Genomic DNA, 22,969 nt, shown 5'->3' with positions numbered 1-22,969 from the left:
GGCAGCCTCTGTACTCACCCTGCCACTGGGGCCAGGGCACGGAGGACAGCCAGGGTGGGCACAGCCCGTTAGGGTCCCGACCTGGCCTGAAGTGAACTTGGGCCCCCCTGCCTCAGCCCTCGAGCCCCCTGACTGGAAGGCACCCCTCTCTCCCAGCACAGCACCCCACTCCCCGCTTCATGGCCCTCCCGTCCACACTGAGCCCCAGCCCGGCTGAGGGCAAACGTGCCCTAGCTGGGAGCTCTTGGGGGCCCCTGGGGCAGTGGCTGCCTGTCTTGTGCCAGAGCCCTCTGACTCTGACCTGAGGGACAGAGAGCTGCATTCTAGGGGACGGTCACCCCCATCTCGGCACCCTGCTCCTCCCCATGGGCTCTGGCCTCCCTGACCCACTGTGGGCTATTCTACTGGGGCCACTGCTCCATGTCCTCACCCACCCATCTTCACGAGGCCACCTCCCCCCGGCTCAGCCTCAGCAGTCATGGCCCCCAAGAGGCCAGCCTGACTGTGTCCCCACTCCTGCCCCTTGTCCCGTGTCAGCACTGACCACAGAGAGCTGAGCCCACGGCAGCATCCTGAGTGTCCCCCTCTGCCCTCCAGGGGGCAGGCCCCCAGGTGTATCCATGGCAGTCAGCCATCCCACACCTGGCTAGGTGCCGCCCCCAGGGGGACGCTTGCAGATGCTTGGGGAACCAGAGTGATCACGAATCAGCCAAAGCTGGTCACACAACCCCAGGGAGGCTAACCGGGGGACACCTGCCTCTCTGTGCCGGCCAAGCAGCTCACAGCAGGGACTCTGGGGGAAGACCCTCAGCCGCCTACCTCGCCTGACTCTCTGTGCCGGCCAAGCGGCTCACAGCAGGGACTCTGGGGGAAGACCCTCAGCCGCCTACCTTGCCTGCCTCTCTGTGCCGGCCAAGCGGCTCAGGGCAGGGACTCTGGGGGGACCCTCAGCCGCCTACCTCACCTGCCTCTCTCGCCTGCCTCTCTGTGCCGGCCAAGCGGCTCAGGGCAGGGACTCTGGGGGAAGACCCTCAGCCGCCTCTCTCGCCTGCCTCTCTGTGCCGGCCAAGCGGCTCAGGGCAGGGACTCTGGGGGGGACCCTCGGCCGCCTACCTCACCAAGCCTCTCGCACATGAAGTTCTCCCAGCCGTCCTCAGGGGGGGCCTCGGGGATGAACAGCCAGTCGGCCCCCGAGGCCAGGGCGGACACCAGGGCCAGGTACCTGCAGGAGGGGAGCGTTAGGGGCTGCAGCAGGTGGGACCCCGACCTAGCACCACGGCCCAGACCCCAGGTCACAGGGAGGTGCCGCTCTGAGCCGCATCCAGCCCCAGAGTCGGGACTCCCCACACCCCACTCTCACACCGACAGCATTAAATGAGCACCCGCCATGGGCCAGGCACAACAGAGCACCACACCCCACTCCTGCTCCCCAGGAGCCCCGGGCCCCCGGGCTGACCAGGGCAGCCCCCTTACCCGCAGTGCCGCCCCATCACCTCCAGCACGAACGTCCTCTGGTGGCTGTGACACAGAGCAGGGCGAAGTGTCAGTGCCCAGCCTCCCTGAGTTGAGCTCTGCGGCCCGGCCTCCCGGGAGCCACAGGGGCCGTGCCACGCTGCCCACAGCCCCCCTCTGTCAGGGGAGTGCCTGGGCAACACGGCGGACACGGGAGCAGCCAAAGGACAGTCAGCCTTTCTCACCCAGGGCAGCCATGTCTCTGCCCTGAAAGCCACCTCTGTGCCTTCAGGCTGGTTTTCATGGATCTTCTGCTGCTAAGGCTGAAGGCCATTCACCTCTCCTGGGCCTGGCTGTCAGTAGCCAGTAGCCCGAGGTCCAGGGAACACCATCACCCCAGGGCCGGAGGGCGGCCTGACAGAGAAGGTCTGCACAGCTAGGACCCCTGCAGAGCAGTGGCCTCACCCCGTCGCCAGGAGACAGGATCCCAAGCTCACCCGCCTGGTGGCCCGGGAGGCCCTGAGAGGCTGCGGGCCTCACTCACCTCTGGGCGGTGGTGGTGATGGCGTCAATGACCTCCATGATGCGGTGCAGGGCTGAGTCTGTGCCGATGGTCATGTCGGTGCCGCAGAAGTCGTTATCGATGGAGCCCACCAGCCCAGCGATGTTCAGGTGCGAGTAGGTCTGAGCTGTGCTCTCCGAGATCTTGCCTGGGCGAGGAGCAGGACACCCAGCTGAGGCCCCACCGCCCAACCCAGCTCCCTTGGGGCCATGACACGGGAAGAGAGGGCCCCGTCCCCCATCGATGCCAAGTGTAGACGGGTCACCCGGACCAGGAGAGAGCCCTGGAGAGGACACCCCCTAATCTCTGGGACCCCACAAGTGGCACAGAACTGATGAAGCTAAGAGGTCACTTTCCCACCAGCAGCCTCGGGACTTCGCGTCTGATTTGTTACCGAATTTTAACTCTTACGCTTCAGCAAACTGTGGCGGAGTCTGCAACCCACGTCTGGGAATCAGTTACAGAGACTTGTCTTCAGCATGGAGGTGAGTCAGACCAGCAACTGCTGTCCGCCACCCGGAGGCCAGGCACTGCCTGGGGGTCCCTGACGCTGGGTCCCCAGAGGCCTCGAGCTCCAACACTGACCTCACTACCGGCCAAACCAGGACCAACGGCTCCTGAGCTGTCCAGGGTCGCCCTGGGGGCCAGGCCCACTCCTCCCGCCCAGCAAACACACAGCATCTTGCCTGCTCCCCTCACCCTGCATGTTCCCACTGCCCTGCAGTGGCAAAGTGGGTGCAGGGGCCCCTGCATCCCCACCCTGGGCCAGCCCCCACCCCAAGCTGCTCGGTGCCAGGCTCGGGCCGCTGACCCACCTTCCCTCACCAGCTCCTCCAACAGGCTGCCCCACTCGCTGCGGAAGACGTTGGCGCCCGTGAGGCTCCCGTCCCCGCCGATGACACACAGGTTAGTGATGCCACGCTGGACCAGGTTGTAGGCCGCTGCCAGGCGTCCCTCCCGAGTGGTGAAGGCCTTGCAGCGGGCGCTGCCAATGATGGTGCCGCCCTGCGTGGAGGAGACAGGACACTTGACCAACGGAGCGGCAGAAGGGCCCCTTGGAGGCACTGGAGGGACCCTGGCACTGGGCAGGAGGGGACCGGTGGACCCCAAGTTCTCTGGAAGCCTGGGTAGCGTCCCCACCTCCCTGGGCCATTCTCCTCCCAGGTACAACGAGAAGGACGTCCACCCGTCGGGCTCAGAAAGTTCAAACAAGGTAATGCAGTGGGCAGGCCCTGAAATCTGTAGAGTGCAACATACACACACACACACACACACACACACACACACGCGCAGGCACCAATGCAGGAGCTCCTGAGCCCTGAGGGTCACACCTCAGGCAGCTCAGACCAGGGTTCATGTAGCCTCTCCCTGGTCAGCTTCAGCCCTGGGCTCCCTCGAGGGCCCTGCCCACAGCCCACCCACAGGCCCACTGTGCTCGGCCAGACCTGAGAACAAAGTGCCCGGGCCCCACCATGCTGCTCCTGAGACCCGCCTGGACGGGCGTGGGCCCCAGGCTCAAAGAGGCCAGCCTGGCGGCACTGCCCTCAAAGCAGAGCCCACACCTCCCTCTGTGCCTGCAAACCGCCTGAGGGTCTCCAGGGCTCCTCCTGGAAACGCAACCAGAGATGCCCAACCCAGCTGGCCTTCCCTCCCAGAGCCCATCCTGCCCCTCTGTCCCCTCCTGCCCCCTCCGGCCCCCCCCACCCCCTCTGCACCCCTGCCCCCTCCGTCTCCTCTGCCCCGCCACCTCTTCTGCCCCCTCCTGCCCTGTCTGCCGCACCCTCTGCCCGCTCCTGCCCTCTGCCCCTGCTGCTCCTCACTCCTCACTCCTCCCCGAGCACCAGCTCTTCCCCACATCTTTCACCTGCCCACCTTTCATGCAGTGTCACATCCCAGCTTAGTACTCGGCCCAAAGCCACTTTCCTAGGCTGGTCACTCAGGACAGAGAGGCCACAGCCGTCCTCAACACAGAGTCAGAGAGTAATGGCCAGATCTAGCCAGGGGCGTACAGGCCACCCTCCCTGGACATCTGGGGTGGAGGACGGTGGTGACCAGCTCGTAGCTCCACTCCATGACAGGAGGCTTGAGGGCCGTGCTCCCCAGCAGGAGGACACAGGGGTGGGGGCTGACGAAGCCCAAGAACAAGGCTCGTCTGAGCCCCACTGGACCGACCAGGGCTGGGACAACAAACCAGCTCTGTCCCACGGGCGCCTGGGAGAGCGAGGCCCGTTGGTGACATCTGATCTGGAAGAGGGGCAGGCGGCACACACGGGTTGGCCCCACCTGGACGAGACCTGGGGCAGGCCTCTGGGCACTGGGGTCCAGGCCAGTCCACCCACTACTCCCGCTGACTCATGTGTGGCTCATGGGGACAACTGGCCGCTTGCATAAGCAGCATCAGCTCGTGGCCGGGGATAAACAGGTGACAAGTACCTGCAGGATGGCCCCAGCTCTGTGGGGGACAAAGGTCTCCCCTTGGAGATCAGGCCCAGACCACCTCTCCCAGGGATCCTTGGCCCCGCAGGTGCTCCCCCGCCACCCACCCCAAGTTGGAGGGAGACACCGGCTCGCCCGTGGCCTCGGGCACTAGAGGCTCAGAGCGATGATGAAGAATGGGACGGCCGGGGGAGGTGTGGAGAGGCCACTCAGAGCTTGTGGCACGCCTTCTCCAAAGTGTCCTCTCCTGTCCACACACCCCTATATGGAAAGTGAGAGTGAACAATCGTATCAAAGATGTCCCGGGGCCACCACATCCCCAAGACCCCAAGGCAGGAGGACGACACGGTCAGCCTGGAGCTGAGCCCCAGTGGGCTGGTATGTGCATGTGTGTGTGTCTGTGTGTGTGTGTCTCTGTTTCTCTGCGTGTGTGTCTGCGTGTGCATCTGTGTGTCTCTGTGTCTCTCTGTGTGTCTGCGTGTGCATCTATGTGTCCGTGTGTGTCTGTGCATGTGTACTCACAGGCAGGAAGAGGCCTCCCCACCACAGGCCTTACCAGCTGGATGATGTTGGAAACGCTAAGCCAATTGGCTTTCTTGATGTTCTCTCCTCCTTCCACGAGGCCCTCGTAGCCCTGAAACCAGAGGGGACAGGCATGAGATGGGGGCCCCAGCAGCAAGACAGCACTGCCGTGGGGGGCAGGGCACTTCAAACCTCAGCCCAAACCCCACCAGCAGGAAGCAGGCCCAAGGGCCCTGACCACCCAGCGCCATGGGCAACGAAGGCGGGGTCAGCCAGCTGTCATGGGCTATCGGGGGAGGGGCCTGGGGCACCCAGCTGGGCCTCCAGAACACCCTCTTCAGGGCATGCAGACTATCAACTATAGCACGTCACTCCCTCAGCACAGGGTCCCCCTCGCAGGGGCCCGACTGACGAGGGTTCCTGGCCACACCTAGGTCACTGTTCCCAGATCAGAACGAGCCCAGTGCCCAGCTGCCCCCTGCCCTTCCAGGACCCTCCCCTCCCTAAGGAACCCACTGTCCTGTCTCCTAAGGGCGTCGACTAGATGCAGAAATGACAGCACACTGTCCCCTCTGTGTCTGGCTCCTTTCCCTCAACCTGGCATCCCCGAGGCCCCACGGAACTGTGTGCTGTCATGGCTACGCCCACGTCCACTGTGCCACCCCACAGTCATGATCTGTGCACTGCTGGTGGACACTGCGAGGGCTCATGTTTGGAAATGTTAAAGTGAGGCTGCTGAGAAGGCACACGTCTCCTGGGGGAGGACCCCTGAGTCGCTGGGGGACTGAGCAGCTGTCACCGCATCACCACATGGCACCTGGATGTGCCTGTGCTGCCTCCTTGCCCACCGGCAACGTGGCCAGGGCTTCCAGGCGCACAGCCCGTGGCACTGGGCAGAGCTACTCTGAGCCCGAGGGCAGCATGTCAGCCCTCAGGTGGCCCTAACTTGAACTTCCATGTGGACCACGTGCTGTCTTCCTACAACATAAGCCCTGGGCCATCTGGACAGCCTCTGCGAGAGGTGCCTGTCCTGGTGTCTTGCCATCTCTTCTCTCGTGGGGCCTGCCCCTTATTAGCAGGAGTTCTTACATAGTCTGTGTGTAGGACACATGCATTTATCAGTAGTAGAAAGATACGGCACCATCATGCCCAGACGAGCCAGGCCACCTCCTCCGTGCAGCCCTCCCAGCCCCTCCAGTGAAGCGGCAGCAGATGAGCCACTGCTCCTGCCTGGGGCTGGAGCCCAGCCCAGCTCTGCCTCCTCCCCTCAGGAGGAACAATGCTTATTGTCCCATCATGGGGTCTGCAGGGTCCTGGGCACCCGTCCCCTCTCCCCGCCCTGGGCCAGGCCCCCAGGCAGGCTCAGGACTCGCCGCAGGCCCAGCACACTTCTGCCCACTCTCCCTGTGTCCACTCTGAGCCCAAAGATCCAGTTTGGGCTCTTGGGTGAATAAAAACAGTCCCATTCACTGAGCCCCTCTCGGTGTCAGCTGTGAAAAGTGCTTCAACTCACAACATTGCATAGCTCTCATGCCCTTACAGCCCCACGAGGAAGGAACAGGTATCCCCACTTAACAGAAGAAGAAATCGAAGGTCAAGGAGGTGTGGGGGACGGGAGTTGGCCACCCCAAGATATGTCTCTTTGGCATGAGGATTATTTTAGGCTGGTTACTTTTAAAAACTGCAGGTGGGAAGGAGGCTCTGAGAAGCAGAGTTTACTTACGCTTTGTTAAGAAACATCTACATTGTAAAGGAAATCTCCATCTGCAAAGGTGTCTCCCTCTCTGTACCAGGAAGAAGGGGGGATGACCTTATCTCTAGAAACTCTTATCAATGCTGAAGGCAAGGACTTAAATCTGCATAATTTTATTCCTGTTTACTGTGCTTGTCTGGTAACCTCCTGTAACTGACTCCCCCAGCCCCAACGTCCTCCTTTGTCGTTAGCTGAAGATGATATTTAAGGTGGGGGCTTCAGCCATTTTGGTGAATTGCTCAGCTTGCCTGAGCCTCTCCCATGTATACATGTTCTAAAGCTTTGATTAATTTTCTCCTGTTATTCTGTCTCATGTGAATTTAATTCGTTCTCCAGCCAGAAGAACCCAGAGAGGGTAGAGGAAATGTCTTCCTCCCCTACAGAGGTGAAAGGACACACCTGCCACATATGCACAATCTCAGGGGGCTGGGACTTAGACCCACTCCTCCCCGTCTGGACGCTGCTTGTCCAGGAAACGAGGCCACTCCCTGGAGAATCTCACTCTGTCCTCCAGAAGGTTCTAGACCCTTATCAGGGTGTAGGCCCCACCTGCCTGGCTCCTGAGACTTTGAGGACATCTGCTACCCAAACATGACCTAGGGCTTTGCAGGGTCCCAGCCATCCAGGCCTGGTCTGAGGGTCCAGAGCCCTGCGGGTAGGAGGAGTCCTTTCATTCAGATCCCCTCCCCTGTGCAGCCAGGGGTGGTGTGGACCAGCCTACCCCGGGGCCTGGGTGAAGGGACAGCCAGGGCGAAGGGCCAGGACCAGTGGAGGAGGGAAGCCCCAGGGAGAGCAGAGCAGGCCAGGCTTCGAAACAGTCTATGTAAAAAGTAAAAACAAAGTAACACAGTGCGTAACACAATGCTGCCGGAAAACCACAGGATGCTGTACCCACCAGAGAGAGTGTGTGCGTGGGTGTGTGTGTGTATGTGTGTGTGTGTGTGTGTGTGAGAGAGAGAGAGAGAGAGAGAGAGAGAGAGAGAGAGAGAGAGAGAGAATACCCAGCCTGGAGGGTCAGCCCCAAATCTTAAAGGGGGGTGGGGGGAGGGCAGGTATGAGGCTAAGGGGGCATCAACTCCCGCCAGAACGACATAGAACAATCTGCTGGTGTTTTGGCCCCAGGAGGCTGGTGGGTGATTCAAACACGATTGGGAGATGGGGCAGGAGGGCTGGGGGTCAGAGGAGGACGAGGCTGGAAAGACGGGGGGTTGGGGTTCCCGGGTCTCAGGGGAGCACTGCAGCACCCCACTCTCAAGGGACACAGCGCACCCACGAGTACCCAGGCTGGAGGGCGGGCCCCCTCCCGCCCACCTCGTCCTGAGCAGCCTCCGTGCCACCCCACCCCTAGCCTGGGCCTCCGGGATTGAATGAGGACTAGCGAGACTGTGGGGCAGGACCAGGTCTCCTTTCTGTCTCCCCCAAGCCTCACTTCTCTCCTCCCCATCACTCTTGACCCGAGCACACAGTCCATTCAGCCAGCGTGGGGGCCACGGATCTGCCCCGAGCCTTACCTCATAGATGAGGAAGACTTTGGCTCCCACGTAAATGCCCATGCGCGTCACAGCTCTGACAGCGGCATTCATACCTGCAAGGAGTCAGGGCAACACTGTCAGTTGGGATGCAGAGATGTCGGGACCCCGGGCCACCCCGCCCGGTATCTCAGCAGAGACTGAGCCAGGAGTGCGAGGTCCAGGCTGGGTCACCTGGGTCACCAGATCAGGCACAGGGTGAACCCCAGGAGGCCGTTTCAGCTTCCAAGTATTTGGAATCAAGCTCCCCCAAGAGTTACACCAGGAAAATCCCTACCTGGGCCTCATCAGCCTGAGCCTGAAGACCAGAGTGTGCAAAGGTTCCAGATCATCTCTTGCCTCATGCACTCCCGTGGTCCCCCCCACCAGCCTCTGCTGCTCGGTGGAGCCCCATGCCCCCCGGCCCCCAGGGCAGATCCCGACCAGGGGAATCTGAGCAAGGTGGGCTCTTGGCCCCAAGATGAAAACAGAAGGCAGAGGGGACACTGAGGGCAGCACCCCCAAGCCCACCCGTCATGCTCTGCTATGGACCCCAGGCGCTCCAGAGGGCAGGCTCCGCGAGACAGGAGAGGAGGGCAGTGTCCTCTCCATCCCCAACCAGCAGGGGACAGCCCTGCCTGCCCCTAGGGCCAGAGTCCTGGGGCGCTGGGAGGTCCAGCGGCCTCAGGCAGGGCAGCTGAGTGGACTCACACTCCTGCCCTTCAGCCTGCACACGGGAGCCACCAGGCTCAGGGGAGGAGGGTCACCTCTCTTCCCTGTCCCCCAGCCCCGGCCCCTGTCCCTAGCAGCTACGCTGCTGCAGTGTAGCTTCCTGGAACATTCAGGGGGCAGGGGAGGGGGCGGCCCCATGAGTGTGTGGGCAGCAGCCTCTGTGGCTGTCCGAGGGTGGGACAGGGCCTCACCCAGGCAGCAGGCCTCCAGGCCCAGGCAAACACCCTGGTCAGCAGCCCCAGGGCGGGCCCCCCGGGTGGCCCAGCCCCATACTGGCAGCGGCCAGGGATGGGCGAGGCCCCTGCCGAGCCTGGAACTCCATGGCTGTCGGCGTTCTGCCTCAAACCCTCTTTCCTGAGAGCCCAGGTCACAAGAGAGATGAGTGGTTCAGAACAAAAGGAGCAGGCGGGACTGTCCCCAAGTCCCCAGAGAGGAAGAAAGACGGCCACGGTCACCTGGCCTGGGGCCCGTCCCCGGATGCGGGGGCTGGGGGCTGAACCACAAGAGAGGACCACCCCCTATTCCCCCGCCTTCCTCCCAGCAGTCCCAGCCCAGAGGACACACACACTCCCCGTGGTCTGTCCCCGAGCTTGTGAAAGCCTGTCCCTGGAGGAGGCCGCTGTAAACGCCAGGCGTGGCCGTGCCCCCAGGAGGGCTGTGCTCCGGTCCCCCGAGCGAGAGGTGGGCAGTACCCTCTGCTCAGGCAATCCCACAGGAGTGCCATCGCTTCGGGGGTCCCTCACAGCATGTGCTCCACAAGGCAACCCCAACGTGCGGACTCTCGACCTTTACCCTGGTTACACAAGTCTCACGGGGTCTCCAGCCTGGCAGGCAGGGCCCAGGGGTGTGAGCAGGTCTGAGAGATGCCCCAAGGGCTGCAGAGCACCTCGGAAGAGCCCAGCGCAGGGCACAGGGCTCCTGCAGATGCAGACGGGGCGTGCGCCCTTATCCCCACTCTCCAGACGAGAAACCGAGGTCCCAGAGGGAGGACAGGGGACCTGCCGGAGCCCCTCCTCAGGCACAGTGAGAGGCCCCATCCACACCCGGCAGCTGAGGCTCCTGCTGCCTGGTGTCCAGGGCCAGGGGTGTCTAGACATCAGGGCGGCAGAGACCTGAGCTGGCAACCCTCGCGGCTTACACACTCGACTCCAGCAGAACCTCATTTCTAAAGAAACCATAAATGTCTCACGGCCCCGAGGGGTGAAGGTGGGGTTATGGAGGCTGAAGTCAGTGGACAGGAGCCCAAAGAGCCCCCTACCCCCGGACAACTGAGCTGCCCCCCAAGGGCCTGCCGTGAAGGTCGCAAGTCCCGCTGCCCAAGGTCAGGGGCCCGTGGGCCGCAGGTTCCCTGCCCTCCCTGCCCTCGCCAGGGTGGGGTGGTGAGGGAGGTCAGACAGCAGCAGAGCTTTCTCCCCCCACCCACACCCATCAAGCCCCAGGTCCTGGCAGAGGCGTCCGGCCTCCTCCCTGGCCGCCCTTGCTAGGTAAGGCCACTTTGGGCCCACTGGAGGCTCAAGGTCCCAGCCTCACCTCTGGCAGGCAGGAGGGAGGCTACCGGCTCCCGACGGGCGAGGAGAGAGAGTAGAGGGGGCAGTGGCCAGGGACCCAGGCCCACTGTCCAACCCGGAGGTCTCTCTGGTCAGCCCTGGCTGCGTGTGCTGCCGGGCAGTCCAACCCTGGGGTCACAGCCGTCTCACTAGCCAGCCTGGTGGGCTTGTCCGGAGCCCCCGATGAGCGAAGAGACCCCAGGGTCAGGGTTTGGGTACCGGGAGGACCGTGTTACTCCAGAATTGTGGAATAAGACTGTTTGGCTGCCATGGAAATGTGGCCTGAGGGTGTGCATTTCCCCAAACCTCACCATAAGCCGTGAGGCTCTTTTTAATTGCTCTTCAATCTGCTTGTCTTTCTGAAAACAAACCCGGGCAGCAGCCAGAGCCCCACCCAGCCAGGAGAGCGGCGGGCAGCAGAGCAGCTTGTCTCCCAGCTGAGGAGGCACCCCTCGACCTCGCGACCCCTCGACCTCTAGACCCGCCCCCCCCACATTGGGCCAGGGAGACTGCAGACCCTGACTCCCTGTTGGAGGAAACCGACAAAGCGACCAAAAGGATGTCTGAGGTCGATGCATTTGTCCCTAACATGGCTTTTCTTCACAACTAGTCCTTGGAAAAACAAACTGGACAAGAAAGTGGTGACCATGCGGTGACACTGAGCTCTGCAGACCAAGACTTCGTTGTCAGTGGACTGTAGACGCGGCGCCTGGCTGGGACACAACAAGATGGGGGTTGGGGGGGTGCTGGGAGCAAAACCCTCACCTGCAGATACAGGCCATCCACTGGGAGAAGGCAGACCCGTGGGCACGACTTAAAAGGCTGGGAGGGGCTGCCCCAGGTGGAGCCGAGGTGGAAACGGTGGGCGAGCTGGGCTGTTTTATGAATGTCTAGCTACTTTTGCATGAAGTACTCTGCTCTGATGTCCTTGGACAACTGTCTTCCCTCAACTCGGACCCTCCTGGCCAATAGGAAGGGAGGCCCCGAGCCCGCAGAGGACACGGACTCCAGGCTGGCTGGAAGGAACCTGCCAGGTGGCCTGTCTTGTCCCTTCCCCCCATTTACAGAAGGGGAAACTGAGGCCTGAGGGAAGTGCTTGGGGTCAGTCACACGGCTGGTCAAGGCCAACCAGGACCTGGGGCTGGCCCTCCACTCCGTGAGGCTGCCTGGTTTTCACACCTTCCAGCAAATGCAGACTGGAGCATCTGGAAGGAAAGTGCACATGAGGGTGCCCATTCTCCTGGCTGCTGTCAGCCCAGTGCCCACTCAGGAGGGCCCACATGGGAGGGCCCACATGGCCCCGTCAGGTCCCTACAAGGTCAGTCTTTATTTGGAAGGACATAGAGGGCCCTCATGGCAACCTGAGCACCCGCCGCCTGGAGCCAGATCCCAGGAGAAATGCTGGCAAGAGAGTGAGCCAGCCCAGGGCGCACACCCACTGACTGGTTTCAACACTTGCAAAACAGAAAGGCTCCCTTCTCCCCAGAGCACCAGATGGCCCCTGCATCTTCCTCCTGGCATCGGGCCCAAGCCCTAAACTGGGCAAGTTTGTGGAGGAGTCCTCTCTCACAGCCCCAACCAGAAAACCACCAGCTACCACATCTACGCGGTTAGGACGTCTACACGTTGGAGAGAGCACACAGAGTGAGGCCAGAGCTGCCAGGGGTTCTGGGACACAAAGCCACCTGCAGAGAAAGGCATGAGGTGAGGGACCAATAGTCAGCCAGCAGGCGCACTGGTGGCCACGCTCCAGCCGCGTCCAGGAAACGCTGCCTGTTCGGTGGGAGGCACCAAGTGGAGAAGCACAGCTCAGACAGGCTCTGCCCTCAGCCGGCTGGCCTCCCCAGGCTGGCAGCACCCTCACTACTGGGGCCCCTTCCTCCCTGGCCTTTCAGCCAACCCCACTCACCCCGTGTCCTCTGTCTGTGCCAGGGGAGGGAAGGAACATGCCACTCACAGGGCTTTGTACCCATGCCTAAATGCATGCCATTTATCCTCCCTGCCCCCGGCTCCCTGTCCCCCAGTGCTGTTGTCTCCATGGCACACACAGGAGACTAGGGTAGAAACCCCTGTGCCCGCAAGAGCCATGGGAGTCAGGGCCCCACACGCCTCTCTGTGCCTCTCTGGCAAGGTGGGTCCAGCCCTCTGAGGATGTGTCTGTCCTCATGCACCGGGCCTTTCCCATGGGCTAATCTCACGGGATGATGCTTTGCCAAGACCACCCTCTAAGCCTGCTGGCCCCAGCCCTAGCCCACTGGGTCTGCTCTAGGGAGCTGCCACTGCCCAGCAACAGGCAGCAAGTCCTCTAGCCACGGCGGGGCCGAGGACATGCATCAGGGCACACTGCCCGCTGGCCGGGCCAGGCCCAGACCGCTCAGCCAGAATCTGCAGGAGGGACCTATGCAGTGGGGATGCGGATGGTAGGATGCAGACAGCAGCTGACTCTTTCTGTCCTCCCGGGCCGTGAGAGCCTCCTCCTACCTCTGCCCTGCTCTGAGCAGGGAGGGGTCAGGGTAGGCGCCTAAGGCGGAGGAAGCTGTGTCTGCACTTTCTGATCTCGAAGGAGACAGACCAGGCCCAGCGGGGCAGCTGAGCGTGCTGGTGCTGCCTCTCCCAGCCCTGCTTCCTGGTCTACTTAAGGTCTCTCCTGGGGTTCAGGGTGTGTGGTGTGTCCGTGTGGCTGAGCATGACAGGTGCCACGCTGGTCATGCTGGGCCAGAGGTGCCGGGAAAGGCAGGCAGGACAGGACCAGGCTGTCAGGAGAGGAACTGCCAGGATAGACCCCAGGTGGAGCACTCTCCCCCCTCTGCCAGGACCTCAGCTACAGGACCCTGGGCAGCCCCTGTACAAGGAGGGTGGGAACAGGTCTGAGCTAAAGAACACTCCCCAAGCGCCCAGACAGCGCACCTTCCATCCCACCCTTGTCCCCACCCGGGCTCCAAAACTAGAGGAAAGAGGAGGGGCTGTCCTGGGTAGGTCTGCCACGGCCGCCCCACCCCTGCCAGCCGGATGGAGCTGGATGCAGCGGAAGGGATGGGGCGCGAACTTCAGAGGGCCCTGGATTGGAGGAAACACGGTGTCTCCAAGTCGGAACCAGGAAGAGCCTCGCTCTGGGGACCTGCGGAGACCTGCCCAACCATGGGGAGCCTACGCTCGGCGTGGCCTCCAGGAAACACGCCTCCAGACATGTGCCCCCTCCAGCACTGCCCGCGCGCCTGTCGCCGGGCCACCGCCCCGCGCAGACACACCCCCGGCGGCGGGCGCGCGAGGGCGGGGAGCGGAGGCCGTGGCGGGCGGCACGTACGCCCGGGGCCGGAGCGCGCGGGGCGGGTCCGAGGACGCGGACTGAGATGGGGACGGAAGGCGCAGCGCCCAGGGCTCTCCGCCGGCCGCGCGCCCGCAGGTCCACCAGCAGGGTGGCCGGCGCCCCCGGAGGGGCCCGACCGGGACAGGGAGCAGCCCCCCGCCCGCCCGGCGACAGGCCCCGCGCACCCGCCCACCTTGCGCGTCGCCGCCGCTGGTGAGCACGCCGATGGCCTTGCCGGCCCCCGACATCCGCAGCTTCTCCAGGTCCACGGTGGCCATGGCGCCGCCGAGACGGGCCGCTCGCTCGCTCCCTGCCCGAGCCGCGCCGCTCCGCGCCGCTGTCGCCGTCCCCGCCCCGCGCCGCGCGCCCCGCCCCCGGCGCCACGTGTGAGGTCACCGCTGCCCCGGCCGCAGGTTGGGGGCGGCCGCGCGACAGCCCCAGCGCGCCCCGCTCTGGAAGTGCCTGCGCGGCTGTCCCGGGGTCCCCCTCCCCCCCCAGCGGGGAGCTGCGACCTTGGCCCAGCTTTTCCGTTTAAGTTTCTGAACCGGTTCAGGGCAACAAGGGCGTCACGTTTGTGGAGAGTCCATTTCGTAATCGTCCACGTGCTATTGAATACAACCTGTAGCAAAGCTTCTCAAAAACATTGACAATGTCTAGACCGTGTTGTAACCGGACCCGAGGGAGGGCTGAGGCGGGGATGGGCGCACAAACAAACACATCCCTGGGCGGATCGCTGCTTACCCAGCACGCACTTGGGCAGAATTTGTAATTCTAGACCCGCGTCTGTTTTAACTTTGTTTTTCAAGAAGTTCATTGCGGGAGCGCTCCCACCATTCAGGACACGCAGTGACGGTGACAGCCTTCAGGCTTCAGCCGAGGGTCTCTTACCGGCACACTGGGTTCTTATTGTCCCCCAGGATGGAAATCAAGAGAGACCACAAACGGGAGTAGAAAAGTAAACGTTTATTAGCTTGTGCCCAGGAGAGGCACAAGGGAGCCGTGGGGAAAGGAAAGGGGCAGGTGACCGGCTCCCTAGGGAGCAGGGCTATGGGGCTTTTATTAGGCAAAGGCTGGGAGGAGGGCCTGTCATGGCTGTGGGGCCGGGGTTGTGGTGCCGCCTGCGCTGCTGTTCCACACGCCACTGCATGTGTGGCATGTATCATTAGCATGGCAGCTCTCCACCTCCCCGGGTGTGATTTTTACTATGCTAATAGGGCTAGGGTCACCTTCAGTGGATTCTTGGGTGCCAGGGCAGATGCGTGAGCCCAGGAAAGTCCGAAGGCTGCTGAGTGTGGATCTTGGTGGCTTCTATCTGATTGTCCTAGCTTGCCCATTGGTTAGGCACCTTATCTTGTCAGGTCAGGGGCCTCGCAGATGGCCTTGTCTCAGTAGGCTGTTTCCTGTCTCAGGTTCACTGAGAGGGGGCTGCTGGTTGATTGAGAGCCCAGTGGAATTAAGAGGAAAACTAAGCAGCATTCATTTATTCGTTACTTCAGTAAATACTTGCTGGACACTTGGAAAAGTCTTGCACCCCCAGTAGCGTGTAGAGGTAGGGACCTGGATCAGGACAGTGGCCTCCACCTTGGATGGTCAATGGATCAGTCAGAGGGATTGATGGAGCCCCTCCCCTGAGCGAGGCGCATCAGGAGTAGGGACTGTAGGGGAGGAAGACATCTCCTCTACCCTCTGGGTCCTTCGGGCTGGGCTACGAATTAAATTCACATGAGACAGAATAACAGGAGAAAATCAAACAAAGCTTTATAACATGTATACATGGGAGAGACTCAGGAAAACTGAGCAACTTGCCAAAATGGTGGAGGCTCTCATCTTAAATACCATCTTCAGCTAAAGACAAAGGAGGATGTTGGGGTGGGGGAGTCAGTTATGGGAGATTTCCAGAAGAGCACAGTAAACAAGAGGAAGGTTATTATGCAGATGTAAGTCCTTGCCTTCCACATTCAGAGTTTCTAGAGATAAGGTCATCCTCCCTTCTTCCTGGTACAGAGAGGGAGACACTTTACAGATGGAGTTTTCCCTTACAAATGTAAATGTCTCTTAACAAAGGGTAAGTAAATTCTACTTTTCAGAGCTTCTCCCATGTCTGCAGTTTTTAAAAGTAACCAGCCCAAAATAATCCTCATGCCAAAGAGACATATTTTGGGGTGGTCAATTCTGATCCCCCACTGTCCTGCCTTTGAAACTTTAAGAAGTTTCACAGTCCTTCAAAGCTTTGAGAATTTTCATTGTCCAGAAGCTCAGGGGTAGATTGTCCTATCTCACCGAACACATTTCTGAGTCTTGAGCACAGATCTATCCAGCTAAACTTATTTTAGAAGGTGGTAATGCAGGTGGGCTCCCAAAGTTAGGCCTATATTGTGGAAGCAAGCAATCAGGTATTTAATAAGAAGCATTTCTATGGGAAATGTCAACACAAATAATCCATAACCAATCTATAAATGAAAATTGGGGTGAGTTTATTCTGAGCCAAATGTGAGGACCATGTAGCCCGGGTCCAAAGAAGTGGGGTGTGCAGAGTGGTTATATACCCCAAAAGAGCATGTTTCACGTAGGATTGAAGTGTCCCTTTTACAATAGTCACTAGACTGATCTGTCAGCACAGCGATTGATGGACACAGCAGGTAGGTCACTGTCTTGGTGAACACATCAGGGTGGCAGGTCTGTTGTCTTGAGCTGGGTGGTCACAGGTGAGCTGGTGGTCACAAGTGAGTGCAGCAAACAGTTCCTAGCCTAAGGAAAGGTGCTTATCCCTGAGGAAATGCCATGGGCGGGGCGGGGGGGGGGAGGGAGTTGCACCTTTATCTTAAGGTCATTTGTTCTTGTCTTTGGGACACAACAAATGTTTAAAGCAGACATACAATGCGTGCTCAATGGCCATGTCAGGCCCTTTTGGAAAAACAAAGTCAGGCCGAATTAGGTTTAGACCAAGTGGTCTCCTCATATGCTCCAATATATCCTATTGCTTGCCATTTCTATTTGTCAAAAGAAAAAGAAAAAGAAACTTAATGGTTGCAGCAAATTATAAACCAGTTTCTGAGCCCAGGAGATAGCCAATCAAGAAGATTTCTAGATGTCAGGATCAAAGCATCTTTTGCAGCTTGAAATGCCTCTGATGATGTCATGGGGTATTCAGGGATCCTGGTGAGTGGCTCACATAGCAACAGGCATGCTATCGTGGTGAGCTTTACAAAGTTTATATCAAGTTATCCCGTTTCAGTTTGCAAGGCTTCAGGAGCAAGGGTGGTTTCAGTTCTCAGTGATTTCAAATGAAAATGGGAAAAATTGAAAACATTAGTTTGGAAATCTATAGCCAGATACTTCAGGATACTAGAAGAATTCAGGATCTAGTCTAGTTAACAGATATAAAACAAAAACCTCAAAGACAATTAACACAAGTAAGATCTAATATCCACAAATGTATAATATGGTTTCTACTGAAACAGAATTTTTCTCTCTAAAACCACCCTCATTTTTACTGAAGATGGCCAAATTAAGACTAACTGCTTTGTAAAATGAGTTTACTTTCAATAAACTTGGCCCAATTATTTACATAAATACAGCAAGAATAGCAATTAATCATATAGGCTCTTTTAAATCTGCTTTGTTGGAACTTTTTATAAGGAATCTCAGATTGAACTTTAAAGGCCTCTTCAGGCCAGGAAAGCCAAGCCAAGAATTTTGTCATCAGACTTTGCCTGTAATATCTATAGATTTGGGTGAATTTCTCTCTTCTCTTGAGGTTCCCCAAAATATTGAGGTTCCTTGCACTTGCCAGATAAGTGACCTTCCTTACTTACCCATAAGGTTGCTAGGAAACAAGGTACCAAGCCAATATTTCCAAGTGGCTTTATTCCATAAAGTCCAATCTTTGTTTCTCAAAAGCTGTCTGGTTATATTTGAGTTTGTGCCTGTTTCTCTCAAATATGACATTCCAGTCAAAGTTTCAGTAAGATAACCAATGTTTCCAATTGTGTCCTGTTATAAGGAGAACAGATTCTTATTGAACTTATGCAAATAACTATATTGCTGTGAAAATAACAACACTCACTAGGAGTTTCCAAATCCTGGAGGGATCAGGTAGGGAGAAAAATAAATAAATGTTTTAATTTAGCTTACAAAGGTATAATTTACCAAATTGCTATAAGTCATAGTTAGCTTAAGAGAAAAAGTTTTCCTTGAATCTGAAAAAAAAAAACCAAAACATTTTTAAAAATCAGCAGTGTTTTAAACAAAAAGTCATAAAATTACAATCATCCTCATCAGTCCTGTGTAATTGATTCTTGATGTTAACCTCCTGTTGGCAGTTTTCTGGGATCACCGGTTTCCCCATTAGAATTCTGTAATGTCTTACCCAGTTCAGTTTTATAATCTGAAAGTTTATCAGAAACCTGAATTCCATGAATCTCTTTGAAGATGAAATATATTTGCAAAAGCGTCAGAACAAAACAATAACTGTCTGTATACAATGAAAGACTTAAAAATGGCAATTGACAAAGAAACTTGGTTATTTCTGTGACATACAACACTTTAGAATAACAACTAAAATTTTGACTGACAATGAGGACAAATCAGGATTTTAAGAATGTTGTATAATTTTTGAAACACTTACATCAATAACATTTATCCACATGATATCATAGGTCCCTATGAAACAATGCTTAGTGATCCCTTTAAGCGTGGTGACAGTTAAAGAATTTTGGGTGAATGCACAGAATTAAACAGGTGTAAGAAAAGCCTTAGCATCTGTGATTAGAGATCTGATTAAAACAATATAGGAAATGTATTTTGATAAAACACAAAATTCCTTACCCTTCTGGTAGACTACTCAAAACGCTTTCCTAATCTCTTTAGCAAGAGCAGACTAAAAGTTCAAGAAAATTATCCTTTTAAGAGAAGGGAAAACACCAAATTCTAATGTTGCACCAGCTTACTTTTGATATTAAAACTCATTTACTTAATTAAATTCATTTTGATTTTGGCCAACTTGGCCATGCACAAAAACTCTTCAGAATTTCTCTTTCACAAACATTCTGTAACTTTCTTTTTACATTCAAAATTTGACCCATGCCTCCTTTTTTTTTTTCCTGGTACTTTAGGACAAATTTATCTTTCTTAACCAACAAACAAACATATTTCCAATCTTTATACCTTCTTTACTGAAAACATATATCTTAGTTTCCTTGAATACAAACATATTTTCCTTAGTAATTTCTAATAGCTTTAATTGCATATTAGAATTTGTAACTCTTAGAAGTTAGAAGCCTTAATTTCTAAGTAAAAATGAAGTAAGCAATTATAAACTTTCTTTTACATTAACATTTACATTACATTACATTACATTATTTACATTAGCATTCTGTGGCTTGGCAAGTTTATAAATACTTTTTATAACTTTAGAAACATGTTACTTTATGGTACAATCTTTTAATACACCACAACATGCTTACCAATGGACCAAAACGCTTTAATTTCTTTGTTATAAGAAGCCAAAAGTAGGTAAACCTACATTTAATAACTAGTGTCTAATATTTTCTCTTATTTGGAAATTGTCTAGAAGCTCAATGAATTTTCACCATTTAAATTAACCTAGCAAAGCTTCAAAGTTTCCAATTACCAAAGAGATTTTGGAAGTTACCTTAAATACATATCATAAAATATAGTTATTGCTAAAAGTTTAAACTCTTATCTTATTTACATCTAAATTGTTTATTCCTAACAATTATGTTTGGATTACCCATGAAAATGTCGTGAGACATTAGACAAAATTAGCTATCATTCTAAGTTATTATGCTGAGAAATTTGTAACAAGGATAACTGGAGCTTCTTTTTTTTTAACTAGTGAACCCAGGCTGCATGTCTGCATCATATCCAATGCTGATACCTCTAAGGACATGTCCATTTTCATCAAACCAACAAACTTAAACAAGCTTTCATTCACCAAAGATTATTTCATATCACCTTAACTTGAAAGACATGTAAGCGCTTACTTTAAGTCAGTTAAACAGAGCCTTCATTTGGGCCATACCATCCGGAGGTAAAATATCACACATATATAACACACATATTGATACATATAAACACACAGGTAGACACAGACAGAGACCTTAAATTTTTGTTATGAATCAGGTGCCATACAAAACTAGCTAGTTTCTGAGAAACATTTGCATTTCAAAGAACGGCTCTGAGGTCCTAGAGAAGATGGGAGCAGAAAATTTACGTCGTAAAGACACAGAGAAAGCAGTCAAGTTTTCTTCAAGAGGGAGTTTCTGGGGCATATTTGCCTTATCGGTTTCTAATATCTTTTGTCACAATTAATATCCAGGAGCATTTTGGGAGGAGCAGAGGAGGCCCTGGGGTTGGCAAAAGACAGGTGGATTTTGAACTGCCTTCTAGAGCTGTCCCTGTGGCCTTGCAGAGATTTGCAAGACAAAGGCAGGTGCTTCCAGTTGCCTGAAGAGCTAGATTACAGCCTGAATGACAAAAAAAGAGGCTGACCCACCCCCGCTAAGCTACACCCTTCCAATGGCTTCTTTATATCAGGGAAATTTTTTTAACTTAAGAGTTGAATCAAAGATTTGTATGTTCTAGAACTCTCAGGACAATGTATGGCACCTTTAGACGTCTTACAATCAGGCAGGGGAAACATTCCCCAGTGAGACACAATGTCTATCCCCATAATACAATCTTTAACACAATCAGGCAAAAAGAGATGCAATCACTTCTCATAAAAGCCCATAAATATATTAATTTTTCTACAAAATTTCATCTAAACTCCATCATAGCTTTCATTGGGGCTTTATCAATAGGTCTTGGTCTCATAATATTGGATGGGGGAGGAATTACAAGCCAGACATTTTAAAATATACTCAGGCAAAGTTGATATAACCTCTTTACATAAAATCAGCTCAAACATTCCAACCTTGATAATCTTATCAACACTTACACTTTTATGTTTTCTCAACTCAATTGCAGCCCAAGTTAGGGTCTTAAGGCTAGTCATTATTCTTTGTTTTTTTGTATTTCTTTCTTAATTTGGGCTTTTCATGGGTACCAATAAAAATTATGATGAGATCTCTCACAAGTTTTTTTTCCCCAATTTAGAAGTTTTTCCAATTTAAACAATCCATCGTCTGGCCACATTGACGAGTAGGATCTTAGCGGTGACTCACACCAATAAGCTTAACCATGGACGCAAGAGGCATCCCCAAAAGAGATCCAAAAAGTTCACTCCCAAAAATAGTCTAAGAAAGCGAAGGCCTTCATTACACAGCAAACAACGAAGATTGAGATGACAAAGGCCCCTTATGAAAGCAACTGGGACCCCTTATGACAAAATCCCCTGAGAGCTGACACAGCTGGACAAAGAGAAGGGGTCCCGGAACCCCAGTCTACTCAACCGTCCACCAAGATGCCTGCCGGTACATGCATCCTCTCGATGGCAGAGACCAGAAAGGTCACAAAGCCAAGCTCTCAAGACACAGAGCAAGACAAAAGAACAAACCTCATCTGATACGCACATTAACAGCTTTAGCTGTGACTTGGGTCCCTTGGAGCCAGAATAATACCTAGGAGGGAGGTGCCGCAGGGTTGGGGATTATGTGTGCTTTACAGAGTACCTCGTCGTTGCATGGACATTTTCTTGAAGTTGGTGGGGGACTCGTGTAATTGACAAACAAATGGCAAGCAATAGGATATGTTGGAGGATATGAGGAAGCCATTTGGTGTAAACCTAATTCGGCTTGACCTGCTTTTTCCAAAAGGGCCTGACATGGCCAATGAGCGTGCATTGTATATCTGCTTAAACATTTGCTGTGTCCCAAAGACAAGAACAAGTGGCCTTAAGATAAAGGTGCAACTTCCCCCACACTGGCATTTCCTTAAGGATAAGCATCTGTCCGTAGCCTAGGAACTGATTGCTGCACTCACCTGTGATCACCCAGCTTAAGACAGCAGACCTGCCACCCTGCTGTGTGCACTGAGACAGCAGACCTACTACCTACTGTGTCCACTAATCACTGTGCCAACAGGGCAGTCTCGTGACTACTGTAAAAGGGACACTTCAATCATATGTGAAACACGCTCTTTGAGGGTATATAACCACTCTGTGTACCCTACTTCTTTGGTGCCCTTCCTCCCTTGGGGAAGGAAAGCCCTGGGCTATATGGTCTTCACACTTGGCTCAGAATAAACTCACCCCAATTTTCACTTATAGATTGCTTATGGATTATTTGCATCGACATCATCTGCCCCATTCTGTGACCAAGTCATCCTTTCACAGGAGACTTCTTAAGGTGATGAGCACCCCAATGGCTCTTAACTGCTTGAACCATGCCTGCCAAATTTGTGGGCTTTTTGGCTTCCAAGATGCCCTTAGCAACAGATTCCATGTCACGCTCATATTCCCAGAAAACAGGCTTATAGAGATGCCCATATCTTATGACAAATGACAAAAAAAGACAGAGAGAAGGAAAAATACTATCTCTGGGAGGAAAAGGATCTACAACCAGTGAGTACTCAACCAAATCCTAGGGTCACTGAGCCCAAGAAACTAGCTTCACCAACATTTTCTCCTAATGTAAATTTAGAAAAGCAAAAAAACTCACCACTCTCGCTTCCACTGGACCCTGCAGGCAGAGATCTGGGAGACTGATGTGGAAAGAACTCTTACCTCCTGCCGGCTCTTGTCAGGGGTCCAGGATCTCTCAGCTGCAGCGGTCCAGGAGCGAGCAGTGTCCAGCCAGTGAATTTTTATCCCGTCCAAGTTGCCAAATTGTAGGGGAAGAAGACATTTCCTCTTCCCACACTAGGTCCTTCTGGCTGAGCTCCAAATTAAATTCACATGAGACAGAATAACAGGAGAAAATCAAACAAAGCTTTGTAACATGTATACGTGGGAGAGACTCAGAAAACTGGGTAACTTGCCAAAATGGCAGAGGCTCTCATCTCAAATACCATCTTCAGCTACAAAGGGGGATGTTGGGATGGGGGGAGTCAGTTACGGGAGATTACCAGACAAGTACAGTAAACAGGAGTCAGGTTATTACGCAGGTTTAAGTCCTTGCCTTCCACACTGATAAGAGTTCTAGATAAGGTCATCCCCCTTCTTCCTGGGACAGAGAGGGAGACACCTTT

General features: G+C 54.9%; 1 protein-coding gene and 1 long non-coding RNA gene across 2 annotated transcripts in view; both read right to left on the bottom strand.

Moving 5' to 3' along the window:
* The window catches only part of PFKL (phosphofructokinase, liver type), a 28,441-nt gene extending 14,251 nt beyond the window's left edge, over positions 1-14,190 (bottom strand). The window contains exons 1-7 of the mRNA XM_044750903.2: positions 14,013-14,190; positions 8,237-8,310; positions 5,007-5,084; positions 2,830-3,019; positions 1,997-2,162; positions 1,474-1,518; positions 1,114-1,222 (exon numbers count right to left, since the gene is read on the bottom strand). Of these exons, the coding sequence (XP_044606838.1) occupies positions 1,114-1,222; positions 1,474-1,518; positions 1,997-2,162; positions 2,830-3,019; positions 5,007-5,084; positions 8,237-8,310; positions 14,013-14,097 (747 nt within the window). The 5' untranslated portion in view covers positions 14,098-14,190. The remainder of the gene's footprint in view (positions 1-1,113; positions 1,223-1,473; positions 1,519-1,996; positions 2,163-2,829; positions 3,020-5,006; positions 5,085-8,236; positions 8,311-14,012) is intronic.
* A 2,083-nt stretch (positions 14,191-16,273) lies between these two features.
* On the bottom strand, positions 16,274-22,565 carry LOC139041006 (uncharacterized). Its single transcript, XR_011495446.1, has 3 exons — positions 22,441-22,565; positions 17,635-17,812; positions 16,274-17,089 (listed from the first exon to the last, which is right to left on the bottom strand). It is a non-coding gene; the product is annotated as an uncharacterized lncRNA (long non-coding RNA).
* Between the last annotated feature and the right edge of the window lie 404 nt (positions 22,566-22,969).

The sequence above is a fragment of the Equus asinus genome, chromosome 18, assembly GCF_041296235.1.
Source record: "Equus asinus isolate D_3611 breed Donkey chromosome 18, EquAss-T2T_v2, whole genome shotgun sequence".
Taxonomy (NCBI): Eukaryota; Metazoa; Chordata; class Mammalia; order Perissodactyla; family Equidae; genus Equus; species Equus asinus.
Note: the sequence above shows the minus strand (reverse complement) of the source record. Positions and strands in the feature narration are given on the sequence as shown.